The 24,126-nt window shown below is 39.4% G+C and overlaps 1 protein-coding gene across 1 annotated transcript in view; it reads left to right on the forward strand.

Annotated features, from left to right (window-relative positions):
* Positions 1–24,126, forward strand: part of USP37 (ubiquitin specific peptidase 37) — a 116,656-nt gene that overhangs the window by 36,536 nt on the left and 55,994 nt on the right. Inside the window, exons 10-11 of the mRNA XM_032754507.2 lie at positions 4,235–4,319; positions 22,400–22,561. Of these exons, the coding sequence (XP_032610398.1) occupies positions 4,235–4,319; positions 22,400–22,561 (247 nt within the window). The remainder of the gene's footprint in view (positions 1–4,234; positions 4,320–22,399; positions 22,562–24,126) is intronic.

Genomic DNA, 24,126 nt, shown 5'->3' on the forward strand with positions numbered 1-24,126 from the left:
ATTAAAGGGCATCAGTGTTAGTGTTTATTAGAAGCTTCAGAAGATCTTGAAATTATTGTCTGAAGCAGTTTTTTAAACTTAACTTTCTACCCTGTTTTTACAAAAACATTTTTGTCAGACGTTTCCCACACTTAACATATCTGTTTGATTCTCGAAATCTTTAGAGAGTCCGATATCTGGTATTAACTTGAGTATTATGTCAACTTTAACTTGAAGTAAGCTAAAATATGGCATGATTTTGATAAATTGATAGTTTAAGAGAATCCAGTTGATCAGGACCCTAGGAATATTCTTCTTTTAGTGGTTTGGGATTGTGACATTGACTCCTATAGAAAGAAATATCACATGTAAGTCTTACCTCTGACATGATAATATTTAGAAGATATAAACTCTGCTTATTGTCTCTCAGCTTTTGTAATCAGCCTATAGTTAAAAAACAGAAAACATAAGCTGTAATAAGCCTTAACAATGCTGAAGTTAAGGTACATCTCACAAAATTTGATGTGGAAGAGAGAAGGAAGTGCATGGCCAAATGACAAGATTAATGGAACAAAACGTAGACGTTTTAAATGTGTTAAAGTTGCAGAGTTAATCGGTGGAAGAACTAAAGTAACACTACTAATGGTTGGAGAGAGGAGAACAAGAGTAGGGGTGATACTAATTTTCTACAATATAGAGTCAATTGATACTGTTTAAAATGAGTAAATCAAGGAGTAGTAGAAATGTTACTGGCCGGGCGCGGTGGCTCACGCTTGTAATCCCATTACTTTGGGAGGCTGAGGCGGGCGGATCATGAGGTCAGGAGATCGAGACTATGGTGAAACCCCGTCTCTACTAAAAACACAAAAAATTAGCCGGGCGTGGTGGCGGGCGCCTGTAGTCCCAGCTACTCGGAGAGGCTGAGGCAGGAGAATGGCGTGAACCCGGGAGGCGGAGCTTGCAGTGAGCTGAGATCGCACCACTGCACTCCAGCCTGGGTGACAAAGCAAGAGTCCGTCTCAAAAAAAAAAAAAAAAAAAAAAAAAGTTATTAGCACTGTTGAAGAAATCAGAAAAACATAGTTTTTTTAAATGGTTAAAAATTAGAAGTACAACTTGTGGAACTTGGGGGCAGGAGAGGGTAGCTTTGCCATTAATAGCTTCTTTCACAGTATTTGATCTTTTAACATACATGTGTACTGGCATACTTCAGAGATATTGCAGGTGCAGTTCCAGACCACATAACTAAGCTAATAGCACAATAAAGCAAGAATGAATTTTTTGGTTTTCCAGTGCGATAAAAGTTATGTTTACACTATACCGGAGTCTGTTAAGTGTGCAATAGCATTATGTCTAAAAAAAATAAGTAAAGTACCTTTTTTTTTTTTTTTTTGAAATAGGGTTCACTCTGTCGCCCTGGCTGGAGTTCAGTGGTGTGATCTTGCCTCACTGCATCCTTGACTTCCTGGGCTTAAGCTGTCTCCTACCTCAGCCTCCCAAGTAGCTGGGATTACAGGCGCACACCACCATGCCCAGCTAATTTTTTGTAGAGACATGGTTTTGCCGTATGGCCCAGTCTGGTCCCCAGCTCCTGGGCTCAAGTGATCCACCTGCCTCAGCCTCCCCAAGTACTCGAGTTACAGGCAGGACCCACTGCATCCGGCCACTCGTAGTTTTAAAATAGTTTATTGCTAAAACGTGCTAACAATCATCTGAACCTTCAGAGGGTTGTAATCATTTTGCTGGTGGAGGGTCTTGCTTCTGTGTTGTTGGCTGCTAATTAGGGTGGTGGTTGCTGAAGGCTAAGGCGGCTGTGGCAATTTCTTTTTTTTTTTTTGAGGTGGAGTCTTGCTGTGTCGCTGGAGTACAGTGGCAAGATCTCGGCTCACTGCAACCTCCGCCTCCTGGGTTCAAGCAATTCTTCTGCCTCAGCCTCCCAAGTAGCTGGGACTATAGGCGCACACCACCACATGCAGCTAATTTTTGTATTTTTAGTAGAGACGGGGTTTCACCATATTGGCCAAGCTGGTCTCAAACTCCTGACCTCATGATCCGCCTGCCTCAGTATCCCAAAGTGCTGGGATTACAGACGTGAGCCACTGCGCCCGGCCAAGGCAATTTCTTAAAATAAGACAATTTGTCACATCGCTGATTGACTCTTCCTTTCATGAAAGGTTTCTCTGTAGCATGTGATGCTGCTTGATAGCATTTTACCCACAGAACTTCTTTCAAAATTGGGATCAATCCTTTCAGACACTACCATTGCTTTCTCAACTAAATTTATGTAATATTCTAAATCCTATGTTGTAACTTCAACAATATTCACGGTTTCTTTACTGGGATTAGATTTCATCTCAGGAAACTTCTTTCTTTGCTCATCCATAGGAAGCAACTCCCCATCCATTAAAGTCTGATCATGAGATTGCAACAATTCAGTCACATCTGCAGGCTCCACTTCTAGTTCTCTTGATACTCCCACAATATCTGCAGTTGGCTGCATCTCTGATGTCTTGAACCCTCAAGGTTATCCGTAAAGGTTGGAATCAACTTCCAAACTCCTGTTATGGTTGCTATTTTGATCTCTTTTCATGAATTACAAGTGTTCTTAATGGCATCTAGAATGATAAATTCTTTCCAGAAGATTTTCAGTTCACTTTGCCTAGCTCCATCAGAGGAATCACTGTCTGCTGTAGCCTTCTGAAATGTATTTCTTAAATAGTAAGACTTGAAAATTGAAATGACTCCTTGATCCATGGGCTGTAGAATGGATGTTGAGTTAGTAGGCATGAAAACAACATTATCTTTGTATGTCTCCATCAGAGCTCTTGTGTTACTAGGTGCATTGTCAAGGAGCAGTAGTATTTTGAAAACAATCTTTTTTTCTGAGCATTGGGTATCAGTAGTGGCTTAAAATATTGATTAAATCATGTTGTGAGCAGAAGGGTTGTCATCTAGGTTTCGTTGTTCCATTTCTAGAGCACAGGCAAGTAGATTTAGCATAATTCTTAAGGGCCCTAGTATTTTCAGTATGGTAAGTGAGCATTGGCTTCAGCTTCAAGTCCTCAGCCACATTAGCCCCTAGCAAGAGAGTCAGCCTGTCCTTTGAAACTTTGAAGCTAGGCATTGATTTCTCTCTAGCTACGAAACTCTTAGATGGTATCTTCTTCCAATATAAAGCTATTGCAGCTACATCAAAGACCTGTTGTTTAACGCAGTCACGTTCATCAGTGATCTTAGCTAGATCTCAGTAACTTGCTGCAGCTTTAATATCAGTAGTTGCTGCTTCACTTTGTACTTTATATTATGGAGATGGCTTCTTTTCTTAAACCTCATGAACCAGCACTTACTAGCTTCACATTTTTCTTCTGCGTCTCTCAGCCTTTATAGAATTGAAGAGAGTTAGACCTTTACCCTGGATTAGGCTTTGGCTTAAGAGAACATTGTGGCTGGTTTGATCTTCTGCCGAGACCACTAAAACTTTCTCCACCTCAGCAATAAGGTTGTTTTGCTTTGTTATTCATGTGTTCACTTGAGTAGCACTTTTAATTTCTGTCAAGAGCTTTTCCTTTGCATTGGCTGTTTGGTGCAAAAGGCCTAGCTTTCATCCTGTCTCAGCTTTTGACGTGCCTTCCTGAGTGGGCTTAATTGTTGCTAGCTTTTTATTTAAAATGAGATGTGCACCTCTTCCTTTCACTTAAAAACACAGAGGTCATCGTAGGGTTATTAATTATCCTAATTTCAATATTTTGTCTCAGGGAATAGGGAGGCCCAAGAAGAGAGACAGAGATGGGGTAATAATGACAATTTGGTGGAGCAGTCAGATAAATTGAGCTTGCCATCTTATATGGGTGCAGTTTGTGGTACCCCAAAACAGTGACAGCAGTAACATCAAAGATCACTGATCACAGATCACTGTAATAGATATAATTTAAAAGTTTGAAACATTGCAAGAATTACCAAAATGTGACATGGACATGAAGTGAGTGAGTATATACTGCTGGGAAAATGGCACTGATTGACTTGCTTGGTGCAGGGTTGCCACAGCCTTCCATTTGTTTAAAAAAAAAAAATACAAAAAGACCTGCAATATCTGTGAGGCACAATAAAGCAAAGAGCAATAAAATGAGGTATTCCTGTATTTGATGAGAAGGAAAAAGAGTTAAATATAATCAGGACTAATGTATACTTTTATTATTGAATGAACTTGAATGGTTGATTTAGGAATTAAGTTTTTCCTTTGTTCATTTATTTTATAGGGCTTTTACCTTTGCAATCATCATCCTTTTATGGTAGCAGAGCTGGATCCAAGGAACACTCTTCTGGTGGCACTAACTTAGACAGGTATGCATTGGTTATATGACTTGTGAAAAACTTAGGAGTTCTTTTTTTCAGAATATTGAATGATTGGATAGGTTATGTATTATTATCTTAAGTGAATATGATAATTTAACAAAATTGATGAGACTCATAGAATCCTGACATGTTAGTTAGAAAGTATTCTAGAAATGAGCTGAGCACAGTGGCTCACACCTGTAATCCCAGCACATTGAGAGGCTGAGGTGGAAGGATCACTTGAGCCTGGGAAGTCAAGGCTGCAGTCAGCCATTATTACGCCACTGTACTCCAGCTTGAGCGACAGAACAAGACCCTGTCTCAAAAAAAAAAAAAAAAGAGACAGGATCTCACTGTGTTGCCCAGGCTGGTCTCAAATTTCCTGACTTGAAACGATCCTCCCACCTCAGGCTTCCAAAGTGCTAGGGTTACAAGTGTTGAACCACTGCTCCTGGCCTCTACAGAATTTTTTTTTTTTTTTTTTTGAGACCAAGTCTCACCCTGTCACCCAGGCTGGATAGAGTACAGTGGTGCTATCTTGGCTCACTGCAGCCTTGCCTCAGCCTCCCACATAGCTGGGATTACAGGTGCCTGCCAGCACGCCATGCTAATTTTTGTAGAGACGAGATTTTAGCATGTTGACCAGGCTGATCTCAAACTCCTGACCTCAAGTGATCTGCCTTTCTTGGCCTCCCAAAGTGTTGGGATTATAGGCATGAGCCATCGCATCCGACCACTCTACAGAAAATTTTTTAAAAATTAGCTGGGCATGGTGCCGTGTGCCTGTAGTGATAGCTACTTAGGAGGCTGAATTGGGAGGTGCTCTTAAACCTGGCTCTGGGAAGTTTTGTAGTGATGCCATAGATTGCGACTGACAATGTTATCAGACTGTTGACCAATATTTATTCTACCATCGCGTGTGGATGAACATACTAAGATCTCTCCTCTGAAGCATTTTTATTTTCCTTTTGTTGCTGTTGTATTTGTTAAGCTACATTCCAAATATTTAGGAATTTCCCTTAAAAATCAAAAGTTGTGTTACATCAGTGAGTGTCTTTTATTAATAAATTGGAAAAGGCTAGTTGGATATTTAATTGCTGATTCTATAGATAAGCTCCTTTTTTTTTTTTAGATTTATTGGGTATAAATACGTAAGATACCTGCTAAGCACTTGTTGAGAACGTGTGATCATGCAATGCAGCACAGAGGGGGTGATGGTTTTAAATGTAAAAAGCTAGGGTAATGGCAAATGCCCATCAATGATAGACAGGAAAAAGAAAATGTGGCATATATATACCATGGAATACTATGCAGCCATAAAAATGGATGAGTTCATGTCCTTTGCAGAGACATGGATGAAGTTGAAAACCATCATTCTCAGCAAACTGACACAGGAACATGAAACCAAACACCACATATTCTTACTCATAAGTCGATGTTGAACAATGAGAACACATGGACACAGGGAGGGGAACATCACACACTGGGGTCTGTCATGGGGTGGGGGGCTAGGGGAGGGATAGCATTAAGAGAAATACCTAATGTAGATAATGGGTTGATGGGTGCAGCAAACCACGATGGCATGTGTATACCTATGTAACAAACCTACACATTCTACACATGTATCCCAGAACTTAAAATATAATTAAAAAAAAAAAGTGAGGGTAATGGTAGTCTATAATATAGATGCTATATTGACCTATTAAGTCATATGTTTGTTTGTTTGTTTGTTTGAGATGGAGTCTCGCTGTATCACCCAGGCTGGAGGACAGTGGTGCAATCTTGGCTGACTGCAACCTCTGACTTCCGGGTTCGAGTGATTAGCCTGCCTCAGCCTCCCAAGTAGCTGGTATTACAGGCGCCCACCACCATGCCCAGCTCTTTTTTTGTATTTTTAGTAGAGACGGGGTTTCATCGTGTTAGCCAGGATGGTCTCGATCTCCTGACTTCATGGTGTGCCCGCCTTGACCTCCCAAAGTACTGGGATTACAGATGTGAGTGACCACGCCCAGCCCATATTTTGTTTCTTAATAGAATTTAATTCAAAGTGTTAAAAACATCTTGGTTATTTGTATAAAATGATTAAGGTAAAGAATTTGATATTATATATTTAGGTATATTCAGCCTTGGGTGGTATCTCAAGCAGTTTATAGATTACAGTGGTAATTAAGTTATTTGAATTTAAGAGAGAGGAAGTTTGACATATTTCTGCTTATTAGAAGAACCTTAAATCTAAGTTTTAAAAAAGCCTAAATTTGGTTTGCAAATGATTTCCTACATACAAAATTCTTCTCAAAATAATAGAATGCACATACTCATTCCATATAGGAATGATTGAAGAAAGAAATCTTTTTAGTGCAAAGCTGCACTGAGAGATAAGGTGAAAATTTCCAGATTGGTGAGAAAACTAATAGTGTGCAAAGGCTAAAGCCGTAAGGAATGTGGAGAACACAGACGAGAGCCAAGTGTCAATAGCTGGGACTTCAAACCAGCACGAGATTGGGAACTAAATGTAAACTAAATGTAAAACTTAGAGCTTGTTTTCTCATAAGAAGCTGGGTGTTTAGAACAGCTCTTTGAGCTAGTAAACCGGAGTGGAACACTTGTATATAAGTGCTTGGGGTTGGAACCATAAATATGCTGCTTTCCTTCTCCCTGAGTAGAGTGCAAAGACATGAAAATGGGACAACAATGATTAGCCTCTGCTTTACTGTTACCTGCATGGGGCCAGAATTATGACCACTTAAAGTCCTATGTAGGGTAGACGACCAGGCAGAAGTAACTACTAAGTCCTTGTCAAGAAGGTTTGATCATGGAATATAGCAAGGAAACAGAGATGATAAAAGTAAATGAAATGAAGAGACTTAACGTTGGTCTTCTTGGTGTACCCTCCATGTCTTAACAGTATTCTGGAAGAAAAGACTAAGGAAAATAAAGGCTTGGAAATTGGCAAAGAAGTAATAAATGAAAATGGTGAAAGTCCTCACATCGAAAAGCCTCAAAAAATACCAAACAACAAATACTTTTTTAAAAATCCACATTTTATCAAAAAAGATGCTGGTGAAGTTGTGGAGAAAAAGAAATATGTATACACTGTTGGTAGGAGTGTAAATTAGTTCAACCATTGTGGAAGAGAGTGTGGCCATTCCTCAAAAACCTAAAGACAGAAATACCATTCGAACCAGCCTGGGCAACATGGTGAAACCCAATCTCTACCAAAAATACAAAAAAATTAGCTGGGCGTGGTGGCAGGTGCCTATAAATCCCAGCTACTCGGGAGGCTGAAGCAGGAGAATCACCTGAACCTGGGAGGCAGAGGTTGCAGTAAGCCAAGATGGCACCACTGCACTCTAACCTGGGCAACAGAGCAAGACTCTGTCTCAAAAAAATAAAAATAAAAATAAAAAATAACCATTCAACCCAGCAATCCCATTACTGGGTATATACCCAAAGAAATGTAAACCATTCTATTATAAAGACACATTTTAGCTAATAAGTGAATGTGGTAGAAAATTCAAATGACATAGGGTGTATGCAGTATACACTGCAGCACTATTCACAATAGCAAAGACATGGAATCAACCTAAATGCCCATCAATGATAGACTGGATAAAGAACATGTGATACATATACACCATAGAATACTATGTAGCCATAAAAAAAGAATGAGATCATATCCTTTGCAGGGACATGGATGGAGCTGGAGGCCATTATCCTTAACAAACTAACACAGGAACAGAAAACCAAATACTGCATGTTCTCACTTATAGGTGGGAGCTGAATGATGAGAACACATGGACATATAGAGTAGAACAACACACATTGGGGCTTGTTGGAGGATGGGAGGAGGGAGAGGATTGGGGAAAATAACTAATGAGTACTAGGCTTAATACGTGGGTGATGAAATAATCTGTATAACAAACCCCTATGCCACAAGTTTACCTATGCAACAAAACTGTACATGTACCCCTGAACTTAAAATAAAACTTGGAAAAAAATTTATATTGTAAAATTTTAGAAGCTACCAGAAAGAAAATACATCCTCTATAAAAGTGGAGAAATCAGATTGACATTAACAGTATTGGAATAGGAAGCAGATAGTTAGATATTATTAGCAGAGTAACAGTATCAAAAAAACTTCTATACCTAGCTAAATTATATTTCAAGAATATAGACAAAGAATGCAATATTTATTTATTTATTTTTTAGACAGGGCTTCACTCTGTCACCCAGCCTGGAGTGTAGTGGCATAATCATGGCTCACTGCAGCCTCAGCCCCCTGGGCTCAGGTGATCCTCCCACCCACAACCCCCTCAGTAGCTGGGACTACAGGTGTGTGCCATCACACCTGGCTATTTTTTTGGTATTTTTTGTAGACACGGAGTTTCACCATATTGCCCAGGCTAGTCTCAAACTCCTGGGCTCAAGTGATCCGCCTGCCTCAGCCTCCCAAAATGCTGGGATTACAGGCACGAGTGACTGCACCTGACCAAGAATGTTATTTTTCAGATATGCAAAGACAGACAGAATTAATTCATCAAAAAGAAAACTGAACAAGGAAGGAGTGGTAAGAAAAATCAGTGAATGAAAACAATTTTAAACTGTATTTTTTAATCTAAATGTTTTTAAAGTTTATCTTTTAGCTAATAAGTAAATGTGGTAGAAAATTCAAATGACATAGGGTATATACAGTAAAGAAGATGTAAATCTTCTTTTCTTTCCTAACTCCTAGTTTTCATTTTCCCTTTTTAGACATAACCACTGTTACTATTAATAACATCCTTCTGGCCGGGCACGGTGGCTCACGCCTGTAACCCCAGTACTTTGGGAGGCCAAGGCGGGTGGATCACCTGAGGTCAGGAGTTCGAGACCAGCCTGGCCAACATGGCGAAACCCTGTCTTTACTAAAAATACAAAAATTAGGCAGGTGTGGTGGTGCGTGCCTGTAGTCCCAGCTACTCAGGACACTGCAACAGGAGAATCACTTGAACCCGGGAGGCGGAGGTTGCAGTGAGCTGAAAACGTGCCACTGCGCTCCAGTCTGGGTGACAGAGCGAGACTACATCTAAAAAAAAAAAAAAAAATAACATCCTTCCAGGGTTATTTTATGTATGTAAATACGTCTTGATATTTTCTGTCAAAGGAGAATGTTGTTGGATTAAAAGCAAATACTTAAGAAAACATTGGACAAAAGAAGAAATACAGGAGTGGAGAAGATTCCAGGAAATTAAAACATTTCAAGCTTTAGTTTCAGAGGAGGCTGCAATTACATAGACATATTAAAAAGTTAAAGATGGCTGGGAGTGGAGCAGTGGTTCACACCTATAATCTCAGCACTTTGGGAGGACTAGGTGGGAGGATCACTTGAATCCAGGAGTTCAAGACTAGCCTTGGCAAGATAGCAAGACCCCCATCTCTACAAAAACAGGAAAGGCTACATAACTAATCTAGGAATTTAATAAAACCTTGTAACAGCAATATGAGAAGAGAAAATTATAGATAGTTTTTCACATATGAACACAGAAAAATCCAAGATAAAATTTTAATGGTTGAATCTAATAGGGCATTGAAAATGATACACAATGACTGAGTGAGGTATATCCCAGAAATGCAAAAGTAAACTTAGAAAACTCTTTTGGGATAGTAATAGATTTTTAAAACTATTTGATAGCCATTGACGATACCTACTTTTAGCATATTAGGAACAGAGCATTATGTTCCTAGTTTGATAAGAAGTTATCTGTCAAAAACTTAAATCACATTACAATTATGGAACTTTGAGAAGTATTCCCATCAAAGTCAAGAACAGGGTGATATTGTTCTGAAGGTTTTAGCCAATGCAGTAGGACAAGAAAATGAAATAAAGAGGTTTGGGGTTTGGAAAGGGGAAAAACAGAATTGTCATAATTTGCAGACAGTGTGATCTGTTAAATATTTAACACAAAGAGAATCACCAGAGGTTATTAGAACAAATGAAAGTGCTCTAGGCCGGGTTCAGTGGCTCACACCTATTATCACAGCACTTAAGGAGGCAAAAGCAGGGGGATAGCTTGAGCCCAGGAGTTCAAGGCCTGCCTGGGCAACATAGTAACATCCTGTTCTCCACAAAAAAAGGATGAAAAAAGACCCCCCCCTCCCCCACCGCCAAAAAACAGCTTTATAAGGTTTCTGGAATACAAGATCAATTCACAAAATTAATGGTGTTCCTAAATCCAGCAATAATAAAATATAAACTGTAACAGAAAACAGATTAAGTATTCCTAATCCAGAAATCTGAAATGTTCCAAGTTTCATTAGAAATTTTTTGAGTGCTGATATAATGCACAAAAGGTCATGCTCAAAGGAAATGTTCCAGACTTTCAGATTAGGGATGATCAACCAGCATAATACAAATACAATATTTCAAAATCTGAAACTTTTTTTTTTTTTTTGAGACGAAGTCTCGCTCTTGCCCCACAGGCTAGAGTGCAGTGATGCAATCTTGGCTCACTGCAACCTCCGCTTCCCGGGTTCAAGCAATTCTCCTGCCTCAGCCTCCCGAGTAGCTGGGATTACAGGCGCCTGCCACCATGCCTGGCTAATTTTTGTATTTTTAGTAGAGACGGGTTTCACCATGTTGGCCATGCTGGTCTCAAACTCCTGACCTCAGGTGATCCACCCGCCTCGGCCTCCCAAAGTGCTGGGATTACAGGCGTGAGCCACCGTGCCCAGCCCCAATTTTTGTATTTTTAGTAGAGAAGGGTTTTCACCATGTTGGCCAGGCTGGTGTCGAACTCCTGACCTCAGGTGATCCATCCGCCTTGACCTCCCAAAGTGCTGGGATTACAGGTGTGAGCTACCGCACCCAGCCCTGAAACTCTTCTTTCCAAGCATTTCAGGGATACTCAACCTGTACTATTTATAAGAACTACAAAATCAGTGAGATAGATAGGAGTAAATCTAATAAAATATGTATTTTTATGAAGAAAAGGATTACTAAGGCACATAATGGAAGACCTAAGTAAACAAAGCTCAAGGATATCATTCATCCCCAAATTAATAAAAAATTTAAGGTAGTTCCAGTTGAAGTCTCACAAAGTATTTTTTATGGAACCCCCACCCATACAAAAAAAAAGAATCTAAACTTTTTTTTTTTTTTTTTTTTTGAGGTGGAGTTTCCCTCTGTCACCTAGGCTGGAGTACAGTGGCACAATCCTAGCTCACTGCAGACTCTAACTTCTGGGCTCAAGCAATCCTCCTGCCTCAGCCTGCCAAATAACTGGGACTACAGGTGTGTGCCACCATGCTTGGCTAATTAAAAAAAAAAGAGAGAGAGATGGGATCTTTCTATGTTGGCCAGGCTGGTTTCAAACTCCTCGCCTTAGGCAATCCTCCCTCTTTGACCTCCCAGAGTGCTGGGCTTACAGGCATGAGCCAGTATGCTCAGCCTTAAATTCTGTTTCTTATAAGTAAGCTTATAAGAATAGCCAAGATAATTTTGAAGAAGGCCTAAGAAGATAGCTTGAATGGCCAGATATTAAGACTTAATGTTGGTGCGGTGTGGTGACTCACCCCTGTAAATCCTAGCACTTTTGGGAGGCCAAGGCAGGAGGATGGCTTGAGCTCAGGAGTTTGAGACCAGCCCTGGCAACATGGTGAGACCCTGTCTCTACAAAAAAAAAAAAATTAGCCACGTGTGGTGGCATGGACTTGTAGCCCCAGCTACTCAAGAGGCTAAGGTAGGAGAATCACTTGAGCCCAGGAGGTCGAGGCTGCAGTGCACTGTGATCACGCCACTGTACCCCAGCCTGGGCAACAGAGCAAGACCTTGTCTCAAAACTAGAAAAGACAACGTTAAGTGGTGGTGATTATTACAGGGGATGCATTAGAATTAATCATTAATCCCTGGAGCAAAATAAAGACCCAGAAACAATCTTGTGCATATATGGGGACTACTTGGATTGTGGTACAGATGATATTAAAAATTAGTATGGGATCCAGACTCTTTAGTCAGGTGGGGGAAAAATTAACAAATATTGCAGCCATAAAAAAGAATGAGTTCATGTCCTTTGCAGGGACATAGATGAAGCTAGAAGCCATCATTCTCAGCAAACTGATACGGAACAGAAAACCAAACACTGCATGTTTTTACTCATAAGTGGCAGTTGAACAATGAGAACACATGGACACAGGGAGGGGACCATCACACACTAGGGCCTGTTGGGGGATGGAGGGCAAGGGAAGGGGAGGGCATTAGGACAAATATGTAATGCATGCAGGGCTTAAAACCCAGATGACGGGTTGATAGGTGCAGCAAATCGCCATGGCACATCGATATGTAACAAACCTGTACATTCTGTACAGTATCCCAGAACTTGAGGCAAAATTTAAAAAATAAAATCTCTAGATCTAAAGGCAAGGAATGCATAGACAAAATCTGAAAGTAGCCTATTGTGTTAGTCTGTTCTCACATTGCTATAAGGAAATACATGAAACTGGATAATTTATAAAGAAAAGAGGTTTAATTGACACATAGTTCTGCAGGCTGTACAGGGAGCATGGCAGCATCAGCTTTTGGGGAGGCCACAGGGAACTTAGAATCATGGCGGAAGGCAAAGTGGGAGCCAGCACTTCACGTGGTCAGAGAAGGAGGAAGAGAGTGAGAAGGGGGAGGTACCATACACTTTTAAATGACCAGATCTCGTGAGGACTCTTATCAGGAGAACAGCACCAAGTTTAGCACGAGGATAGTGCTAAAGTGTTCACAAAGGATCCACCTCCATGATCCAGTCACCTTCCACCAGGCTCCACCTCCAACATTGGGTATTATGATTTTACATGAGATTTGGGCAGGGACAAATATCCAAACTATATCAGCTATTCTGAGGGACAGCTGGCCTGGTCTCTTCACCAAGTTGATGTCATGTCAAGTAAAGGGTGCAGGGAGTCAGGAGAGCACTCTTAAAGGTTATAAGTGATTTAAGAGATATAAAAACCAAATGTAATACATGGACTTTGATTGGATCTTGGTAAGAATAAACTGGGAATAACACTTTTTTATAAAGCTGTTGGCAAGGGCTGGGCGCAGTGGCTCACGCCTGTAATCCCAGTACTTTGGGAGGCTGTGGTGGGCCAATCACCCGAGGTCGGGAGTTTGAGACAAGCCTGACCAATATGGAGAAACCCCGTCTCTACTAATAATACAAAAAGATTAGCCGGGAGTGGTGGCGTATGCCTGCAATCCCAGTTACTTGGGATGCTGAGGCACGAGAATCACTTGAACCTGGGAGGTGGAGGTTGCAGTGAGCCAAGTTCGCTCCATTGCACTCCAGCCTGGGCAACAAGAGCAAAACTCTGTCTCTGGAAAAAAAAAAAAAAAAGCTATTGGCAAGGTTTAAATATGAGTCAGGTATTAGATGATGATAATAAAGAATTGTTAACTTTGAAAAAAAAATTAACAAATATAAAAATTAAAAGAAAAAATTGGCCAAGCTTAGTGGCTCATGTCTGTAATCCCAGCACTTTGGGAGGCCGAGGTGGGTGGGTGGATCACATGAGGTCAGGAGTTTGAGACCAGCCTGGACAACATGGTGAAACCTCGTCTCTACTAAAAATACAAAAATTAGCCAGGCATGATGGCACACACCTGTAATCGCAGCTACTCAGGAGGCTGAGGTAGGAGAATTGCTTGAACCCGGGAGGCAGAGATTGCAGTGAGCCTAGATCGCGCCATTGTACTCCAGATGGGTGACAGAGCAAGACTCTTTCAAATAAAGGAAAAAAATAATGCAGGGATTTTTAAGAGCATTGAAAAACTGACAGGTGGCCTGGTGTGGTGGCTCACGCCTGTAATCCCAGCACTTTGGGAGCCTCAGGTGGGTGGATCATGAGGTCAGGAGTGCAAGACCAGCCTGGCCAACGTGGTGAAACCCAGTCTCTACTAAAAATACAAAAATTAGCCACTGCAACCTCTGCCTCCCCAGTTCACGCTATTTTCCTACCTCAGCCTCCCGAGTAGCCAAGATCCCGCCACTACTCCACTCCAGCCTGGGACAGAGGGAGGTTGCAGTGAGCCAAGATCCCGCCACTACTGCACTCCAGCCTGGGACAAAGGGAGACTCCATCTCAAAAAAAACACAAAAAACAAGAAAAAACTGACAGGAGTGTGAGGAATTACCAAACCGAAAAGGGAGGAGGAAATCCAGAGTTCCCAAGCATGTTGGCTGAACCAGAAGAGATTGCTGAAAGACCAAGCAGTGCTTTTGACACACTCATGAGTCTAGAAGGACAACAGAGGCTAGGACCTACCAATATAGGGAGCCTAGTACATTACTCCACATATTTCAGTGTGTACTGAAGGGTTCCCCCTGGAAATAAGGATAAGCTAGAAGCCAGCCAGCCTTTCTGTGAATTTTATTCATCTGTATGGCCCAGTTATTGCAAGCACTGAAATTTAATTAAGTTGATTGTAAGTGGCTAGTATCCTAGATGATTGACAAAATAAATGTACTAAATAAAAATTCTCTCTGGGGGAAGACATTTTCCTCCACCTCAACATATTTCTATAATTCTGAGATGTACATTTTTTCACATTAGTATTTAAAATGGAAGTATATCAGATATTGTGACATCTTAAATTGCTGCCAGGAGGCAGTTGTAACATAGTTAGCATTACCTGCACATGAGCAGACTTGGTTGTCATTTGTGGTATTACTGAAAAACTATATTTTTTAGTCAGACCATTTAAAATGACCACTTAAGAAAGGGCAGCGAATTCTAGTTGTGATCTGAAAATCTGTGGGCTTCTTTTGCTAAGATTAAGATAACCTCAGTATTAGACCTTGCCAAATGAATGTCATTGGCTTAGAAGAAAACTCCCGGAGACATAGTGTGGCACTATTTACTATTTAGAAATGCAGCATCAAAAAAAAAAAAAGAAAAAAGAAATGCAGCATCATTACACTGCTGGGCTTAATTGGAGAAAAAAAAGAAAAGTAAAAAGAAATACAACATCACCTTTGTTTTTAGTAGCACAGGTAGCAGCACTTTTTGGAAAAACTGAAAAATCTATGACCCTGGGTGGGAAAAATGATTCAGAAGATTCAGATTCTGAATGTGAGTTATTAGAAATATCTTAACCAGTTTTATATTTTCCTTTTTGTATAAGAGCAACATGATAAATATGTATATCTAGTTACATAAAAAGCTTCCAGTAAGAAGTAAAAATTCTAAGCCATAGAAGTCATTATTCACTTTGGTTGGCATTGCTTTTTCTTTTTTAGTACTACCTGAAATAAATGTTATGTCTTATAATTGGTTGTATCTTAGATTTGATTAAATACTGTTATTGATTAAATACTGTTCAGTATCCAGACATGCAGCAAGACAAGTCAACATGAATTATTACTAGAAGAAATAATTTAGATTGGCAGTGGACCACAGGGCTCCACATATTCTGGAATTAATGAGTCAGTGATTATAAAAGAACAATATTTAACACATCAAAAAAAAAAGGAAATTTCTGTAGAAAACCTTAAACTGTGAAATTATCACAGATTTAAAAAAATCAAATAGAAAATCGAGAAATGAAAAATACAAAAACTCAAATCTGTTTTGGATGTTTTTTTTCAGCATATAAAACGTAATTGAGACCAGCCTGGGCAACATTGGGAAATCTCGTCTCTACAAAAAAATTAAAAATTAGTCAAGCATGATGGCATGCACTTTTGGTCCCAGCTACTTGGGAGGCTGAGGTGGGAGGATCGCTCAAGCCCAGGAGGTCACAACTGCAACGAGCTGTGATTATGTCACTGCACTTCATCCTGAGTGACAGAATGAGACCTTATCTCAAAAAAAAAAAAAAAAAGGAAAAATAGTAATTGAGAGAATTAGTGATCTGAACGATGACTCAGAAGAGGCTCTAGAATAAAACATGAAAAAGACAATACAGGAGAGTGTAAGAGACATAATACAGTTAAAAGGTCTATTGTGTCTTATTAAAGTCTCAAAGAAGAGGGACATTGGGGTATAAACTGTAAAGATATTGGCTTTTTATTTAAATAAAAATATTTAAAGATACTGGCTGAGAATTTTCCAAAAGTGATAAAATCAGACTTTAGAATTAAGAAGCCTAATGAATACCAAGTGGGATTGAGAAAAAGAAACCTACCCTTAGGCATGTCATAGTGAAACTCTTGAAATAAAGACAAAGTCTCAGAAGCAACCAGGAGAAAACGTTTCAGCTTCAAAGGAGCAAAAATATCTGACCTTTGACTTTTCTGTAGCAATTGTAGAAGCCAGAAATATCTTCGATATGTGGAAATAAAATAACTGCCAACATAGAATTTTATTTGCTGTGAAAATATCCTATAGTTTCGAAGGAAGGGTGAAATAGACCCTATCATACCAAACAAAATAATAACAGAGTTTACCCACAAATATGTACTAAAGGAAATGCTAAAGAAGTTTTTGGGCAGATGGAAAAAGAACTCAGATGAAAGGTTGGAGCTTCAGGAAGGATGAAGAGCAACAAAAAGTTAATATGCTGTCTGTCTTGATAAATTCTGTTATACAAAACAATAGTAATATCTTGTTGGGTTTAAATGACAACAATAATGTATAAACCAGAAGTGAAGAAGGAAGACACAGAATAATTAAATGGAGTTAAATTGTTCCTAGTTTCTTTCATTATCCAGGAAAAGGTAAAAGAATCAGCTAACATTAGACTTCAATATATCAAAAATGCACGAGTACACAAATATTGTACTCTAGTTTGTAATTTGTTTCTCACAGGGATGTAGGGTTAGCAGTTCTGAAACCACCTCGTGTGTACTTGGATTGAAGAAGTAAACATTGTAGATATTGAGATCCAGGCTTGCAATGTCAGAGAAAGAAATAAGGAAAGGAAGAAAGCTAGTATGAACTTTTGGTATTCAGTTAGAGTCAGAGATGTCAATATGAACTCAAGGTTTTATATATGTAAATTCATGTATAGATTGATTCAGAATAAACATACATGCATTTGTATGTCTGTCTTGGGTTACACACATACATACAATTCCTAGCTCAGTCCACTAGGGGGGGACCTTGAAGCAATCGCACCCAAGTAACTATGAGCACCTCTAGTGCCAGACGCTGATTTTTTTATTTTATTTTATTTTACTTTAAGTTCTGGGATACATGTGCAGAATGTGCAAGGTTTGTTACATAGGTATACATGTGCCATGGTAGTTTGCTGCACCTATCAACCCGTCATCTAGGTTTTAAGCCCTGCATGCATTAGGTATTTGTCCTAATGCTTTCCCTCCCCTTGCCCCCCATCCCCTGACAGGCCCCCGTGTGTAATGTTCTCCTCCCTGTGTCCATGTGTTCTCATTGCTCAGCTGCCACTTATGAGTGAGAACGTGCAGTGTTTGGTTTCCTGTTCCTGTGTTAGTTTGCTGAGAATGATGGTTTCCAGCTTCATCCATGTCCCTGCAAAGGACACGAACTCATTCTTTTTTATGGCTGCATAGTATTCTATGGTGTATATGTGCCACATTTTCTTATTTATCCCGTCTATCATTAATGGGCATTTGGGTTGACTCCAAGTCTTTGGAGACCATTACTCTTCAAAATTGTCAAAGCCATTAAAAAAAGAAGAAATTGAAGATTGTAAGAGTAAAGAAACATGACAACTACTTGCACTGTGGGATCTTGGGCCAGAAAAAAGACTTTAGTGAAAATACTGATGAAATTTGAATAATATGTGTAGGTTACTAGTTAATAGTATTGTATCATTGTTAATTTCCTGGTTTTGGTCATTGTACTATGGTTATGTAAGATTCTAATATTAGGAGTAGCTGGGTGAAAGCCATTTTGCAACTTTTTTGTAAATCTAAAACTGTTTCAGGCAAGGCCCAGTGACTCACGCCTGTAATCCCAGCACTTTGGGAGGCCGGGGCGGGTAGATTGCTTGAGCTCAGGAGTTCAAGATCAGCCTGGACAACATGGTAAAACCTCATATCTACCAAAAATACAGTTAAAAAAAAAAAAAAAAAAGGGCAGGGCGTGGTGATGTGCATCTGTGATCCCAGCTACTTGGGAGGCTGAGGTGGGAGGATCTCTTGAGCCTGGGAGGCAGAGGTTGCAGTGAGCCTTGATGGCGCCATTGTACTCCAGCTTGAGCAACAGAGTGAGACCCTGTCTCAAAAAATAAAACTATTTCGAAAGAGAAAGTAAGTGGTTAAACAAATTGTGGGATATTCATACAATGGAATGCTGTCTAACAATAGAAAGGATGAACTGTTTATACACGCAGCAGAATGGATGAATCTTAAAATAATTAGGCTGAGTAAAAGACCTCATAAGAAAGTGCATATTGTAAGATTCCATTTATATGAAATTTTAGAAAATGTAATCTATAGTGACAGAAAACAGATCAGTAGTTGCTTGGTCACAGAGACAAGGTCACAGGCAGAGAGGAGTGGGAAGGAGGGATACAAACGGGCACCAGGATACTTTTGGGAGTAATAGATATGTTCACTATCTTAATTCTGGTGATGATTTCATGAGTGTATATATGTCAGAACTTAAAGTTATACACTTTAAATGTGTGCATTTTATTGTATGTCAACTATACTTCAATAAAGCTGTTTCTATTTTTAATGCATAATGTAATTTTTAGAACATCCATTAAATTTCTAGACCGGGCATGGTTGGCTCACGCCTGTAATCCTAGCACTTGGAGAGGCCAAGATGAGAATATCACTTGAGCCCAGAAATTTGAGACCAACCGGGTCAACATAGCGGGACCCCATCTCTTCAAAAAAAATACAAAAATTAGCCAGACATGGTGGTGCATGCCTATAGTCCCAGCTACTTGGGAAGTTGAGATGGGAGGAATGGTTGAGCCCAGGAGTTAAAGGCTACAGTGAGCTATGATTGTGCCATTGCACTCCAGCCAGGTGATAGAGCAATACCTTGTCAAAATATAGATATAGATATATAGATATATGTAGATATATAAAAGCCTATATTATTTCCAGACTAACGGAGGGGAGACAATGAAATAGTCAGACATTCTAAAAGAAGGCATAAAGGAGAGAAAAAGGAACATAGAACATGTAGAACAAATAGTAAATGCATCATAAAATTCAAGAAATAACCCAAATCAATACTGACATTACTGATATAAATATACTACATTTATGTAAAATTTATATGAGTATATACTAAATATTCCAGTTAAAGAGATATACAGGATTTAATGGAAGAAGAAAACGTATATGCTATGTAACAGAGAAACAACTACAATATAAAGATGCAGAAAGGTTGAAAACAAGATGAAAATAGATACATCACATATTATCCAAAGTACAATATTTAGGGGTTTGTAGTAAGGGATAAAACTATTGGATAATGCCAACTTTTAGGTTAGAGGAATGCAGAGTTGTAATTGGAAGGGGAACTTGGGGTTTAGACACTAATAAGGTTGTTTACACAAGTGTTTGTTTTATGAAAATTTGTTATGCTCCACATTTGGTTTTTATACACTTTTCCCATATGAGTATTCTATTTCACAATTTATTTTTAATTTTTAACTTTTTTTATTTTTTTCGAGACAGAGTCTCTCTCTGTCCCCCAGGCTGGGGTGCAGTGGCATGATCTCAGCTCACTGCAACCTCTGTCTCCCAAGTTCAAGCAGTTCTCCTGCCTCAGCCTCTCGAGTAGCTGGGACTACAGGCGTACGCCACTACGCCTGGCTAATTTTTATATTTTTAGTAGAGACAGGGTTTCTCCATGTTGGCCAGGCTGTTCTCAAACTCTTGACCTCAGGTGATGCGCCTCCCTCGGCCTCCCAAAGTGCTGGGATTACAGGTGTGAGCCACTGTGCCCAGCCTTAATTTTAAGATAATAGAGACAGTGTCTTGATACGTTGACCAGGCTGGTTTCAAACTCCTGATCCTCCTGCTTCAGCTTCCCAGAGTGTTGGGGTTACAGGCATAAGCCACTGTGCCTGGCCTACAAATTTTTTTTAAGTACAAAACCAAACAGCCACTAACACATGGCTTAGACAAACAATAAGTAATTTGGGAGCAATTGGTTTGCCTTATGGAAAAGGAAATCTTATAGAAAAGTATGCGCACAACATACAGAAAAAGACACTTATAACTGTATTGAAGACCTAAATAGAAGGGAAAGCAAAATTTAACTGTTAAGAGAAAATACAGGAAAAAATTTCTGTGCTTTTATGGTACAAGATGATTTCTTAAACAAAATACAAGATATAAAATTTTTTTTTTTTTTTTTTTTTGAGACGGAGTCTCGCTCTGTTGCCCAGGCTGGAGCGCAGTGGCGCAGTCTCGGCTCACTGCAAGCTCTGCCTCCCGGGTTCACGCCATTCTCCTGCCTCAGCCTCTCCGAGTAGCTGGGACTACAGGCGCCCGCCACCACACCTGGCTAATTTTTTTGTATTTTTAGTAGAGACGGGGTTTCACCGTGGTCTCGATCTCCTGACCTCGTGATCTGCCCGCCTCGGCCTCCCAAAGTGCTGGGATTACAAGCGTGAGCCACCACGCCTGGCCAAGATATAAAAGTCTTAAACGAGATAAAAAAAAAAAAAAAAAAGAAAGAAAAAAATTGATAAATTTCCCAGTATAAAAATTTTAAAATTAGAATGTGGGCCAGATGCAGTGGCTCACGCCTGTAATCCTAGCGCTTTGGGAGGCTGAGGCGAGCAAATTGCCTGAGCTCAGGAGTTTGAGACCAGGCTTGGCAACATGGTGAAAGCCCTTCTCTACTAAAATACAAAAAAATTAGGCCGGGCATGGTGGCTCACGCCTGTAATCCTAGCACTTTGGGAGGCTGAGGCGGGCAGGTCACCTGAGGTCAGGAGTTCGAGACCAGCCTGGCTAACATGGTGAAAGCCCGTTTCTACTAAAAATACAAAAGGTTAGCCAGGTGTGGTAGCGCACGCCTGTAGTCCCAGCTACTCGGGAGCCTGAGGCAGGAGAATCGCTTGAATCTGGGAGGCGGAGGTTGCAGTGAGCCAAGATTGTGCCATTGCACACCAGCTTGGGCAACAAGAGCGAAACTTCATCTTAAAAAAAAAAAAAAAAAAAGAACCTACTCTATAGGAAAGCAATTCGGAAAAGAGTAAACAACTATATGAATATGTTAGTTTCAGTAGTAATCAGGACAGTGCAAAACCAAATAACAGTGAGATCAAGTATCTCTTTATTGGTAAAAATTAAAACTTTTTTTTTTTCTTTTTTGGAGATGCCTTCTCACTTTGTCACCCAGGTTGGAGTGCAGTGGTGTGATCTTCGCTCGTTGCAACCTCTGCCTCCCAGGCTCAATCAGTCTGCCCACCTCAGCCTCCCAAGTAGCTGCGACTACAGGTCCTCCCCACCACGCCTGGCTAATTTTCTTGCATTTTTGGTAGAGATGGAGTTTTGCCAGGTTGCCCAAGCTGGTCTCAAACTCCTGAACTCAAGCCATCCGCCCACCTGGGCCTCCCAAAGTACTGGGCTTACAGGCGTGAGCCACCGGACCCAGCAAAAAAATTAAAACTGATACTAATAAGTAATGTAAACATAGGAGGAAATGGAAAATTACTGTTGTTTGAAGTATAAACTCGTATAGCCTTTTTGGAAAATAATCACAGTATCTCGAAAAATTAAAAATGAAGATTGAAAATACCTCCAACATTTTCACTTCTATGCATATAAACTAGAGGAATTTCTCAAGAAGACTGGGTAAGAATGTTTGTTGTGTTATTTGTAACAGTGGAAAAAGTATACTGTAAATCTGTTCAAGACTAGGTAAATGTAATATCCATAAAATGGATAACAGTGAACTTATATGTATTGTTTTCTTTTTCAAGCCATTAACATGGATTATTTTGGTTGTAGGTTAAATATGTTCTGTATTATAACCCTCTCCAACTGTGTAGGAACAGATTTGCTAATTTACATTTGTAGAGTTTTCCCTTAAGTGATCATTATTACTGGTATTTCCCTAAATTCAAGATTTTTTTCCTTAAACATTGACTTCTCTTAATCTATTCAAGGAAAATAGTAGTATTCAAAAATTTATTTTGCTTCTTCATTATTTATGCTTTTTTGTAGGACTAATGTTTCAAGCCAGACTCCCTCTACCAAAAGAAGTTTGGGATTTCTTCCTCAGCCAGTTCCTCTTTCTGTTAAAAAACTGAGGTGTAACCAGGATTACACTGGCTGGAATAAACCAAGAGTGCCCCTTTCCTCTCACCAACAGCAGCAACTGCAGGGGTAGGTCAATTCTTTCATTTTACTTTCTTTTTTATAAAGTGATTCAATAGAAGTGAGCTTTGGTGTAAAATGTAATTAAAGGAGTCACATTAAAGTTCCAAAATATTTAGAAATTAGATCACTTATTAAAGATTTATTACATCCATAAGTAATGTTAACTTCATTTTCTGTTCGCCAAACAATTTTAGAACTTTGGAATATATATAATGTTCATTTTAAAGCAGAAAATGTGTATTTTCCAACCCAGTACACCTCATTCGACTGCTGAGATACTTTCAACATTTTTTATATATTTTCCCTAGTTTCTTCATGGTTATATATTTATTAAACACAAAAATGAGATCATAGTATAATAACTGTAGTAATTATAGTAGCTATCTTTTTAATTTTTTTTTTAATAGAAATGGGATCTCACTATGTTGCAGGTTGGTAGAACTCCTGGCTTCAAGCAATCCTCCCTCCTCAGCCTCCCAAATGCTGGGATTACAAGCATGAGCCACTGTGCCTGGCCAGTAGCTCTATTACCTAAAGTGTTTATTACATGCCAGATACTGTCTGCTAAGCGTTTAAATTGATTTTTTTTATTTTAAATCTTCGCAACAAGTCTTTGAGAGAGATATATTAAAAATCTGGTTTTATGAATAAAGTAAGGCTTAGCAAAGTTAATTAACTTGCTCAAAGTGATATAGGCAGTAGTACAGCAGTAGTAAATCCAGGCAGTTGTGCTGCAATTGCATTCCTAATCACTATGCTATATTGCTTCTCTGTTATCTTTTTCACTGCACATTAATCTTGGCACCCTTGTATATTAATACAGAACTTTCAACCATGTAAGTCTGCATTTAGGTTTCTCTTTTTTCCAAATGTAATTCAGCCTAGAATGGGCATCGTTATACACATATGTATGTTTTTAATGCTTGTTGGAACTTTTCTATAGGATAAATTATTGGAAGTAAAATTGTTAAGGATTAAGACTAAGGAAGGCAGTTTGAAATTTTTAATTATTTTTACCAAACTGCTCTCTCATAACCTATCAACTTGTTTTTAATCTCACTCAAAGTACTGCTTTTATACCAGCTTTTAACTTACAGCATTACTTGAATGAGTGGTATTTGCCAAATGGCTTATTCATAGTAGTTTATATGCTTCATATATTAGCAGAAAACATCATAAAATTTGCAGTGAAAACAATTCACTCTCCTTTCTGCTTACCTGTTGCTTTCTTTAATCTTCGTCTTTTCTACTCTTTCTTCTATGATGTTTGCTTTCCAGTCAAATGCTTAATTTCCTTTGTTCTTCATTCTAATTGTTCAACCTCAGTTATCTTGCTGCCTCCTAACCAGACAACATTTTATATTGGTCTTATCTATCCCATTTGTGACCGTTCTTCATCTGGGTCTTTGTCTCTGTCTACCCTGATCTTGTTTCATTTTCCTATTGCCTTCTCCTGTATATTTTTTAGTTTACTTGTGGTTTCTGTTATTCACCTCTTTCAGACTCTTTTGAGAGCCTTGTGAGTTGCCACCCTTGGTACTCTAGGCTTCTCCAGTGTTTCTTTCATTTCT

This window comes from Hylobates moloch, unplaced genomic scaffold (assembly GCF_009828535.3).
Source record: "Hylobates moloch isolate HMO894 unplaced genomic scaffold, HMol_V3 SCAFFOLD_1, whole genome shotgun sequence".
Taxonomy (NCBI): Eukaryota; Metazoa; Chordata; class Mammalia; order Primates; family Hylobatidae; genus Hylobates; species Hylobates moloch.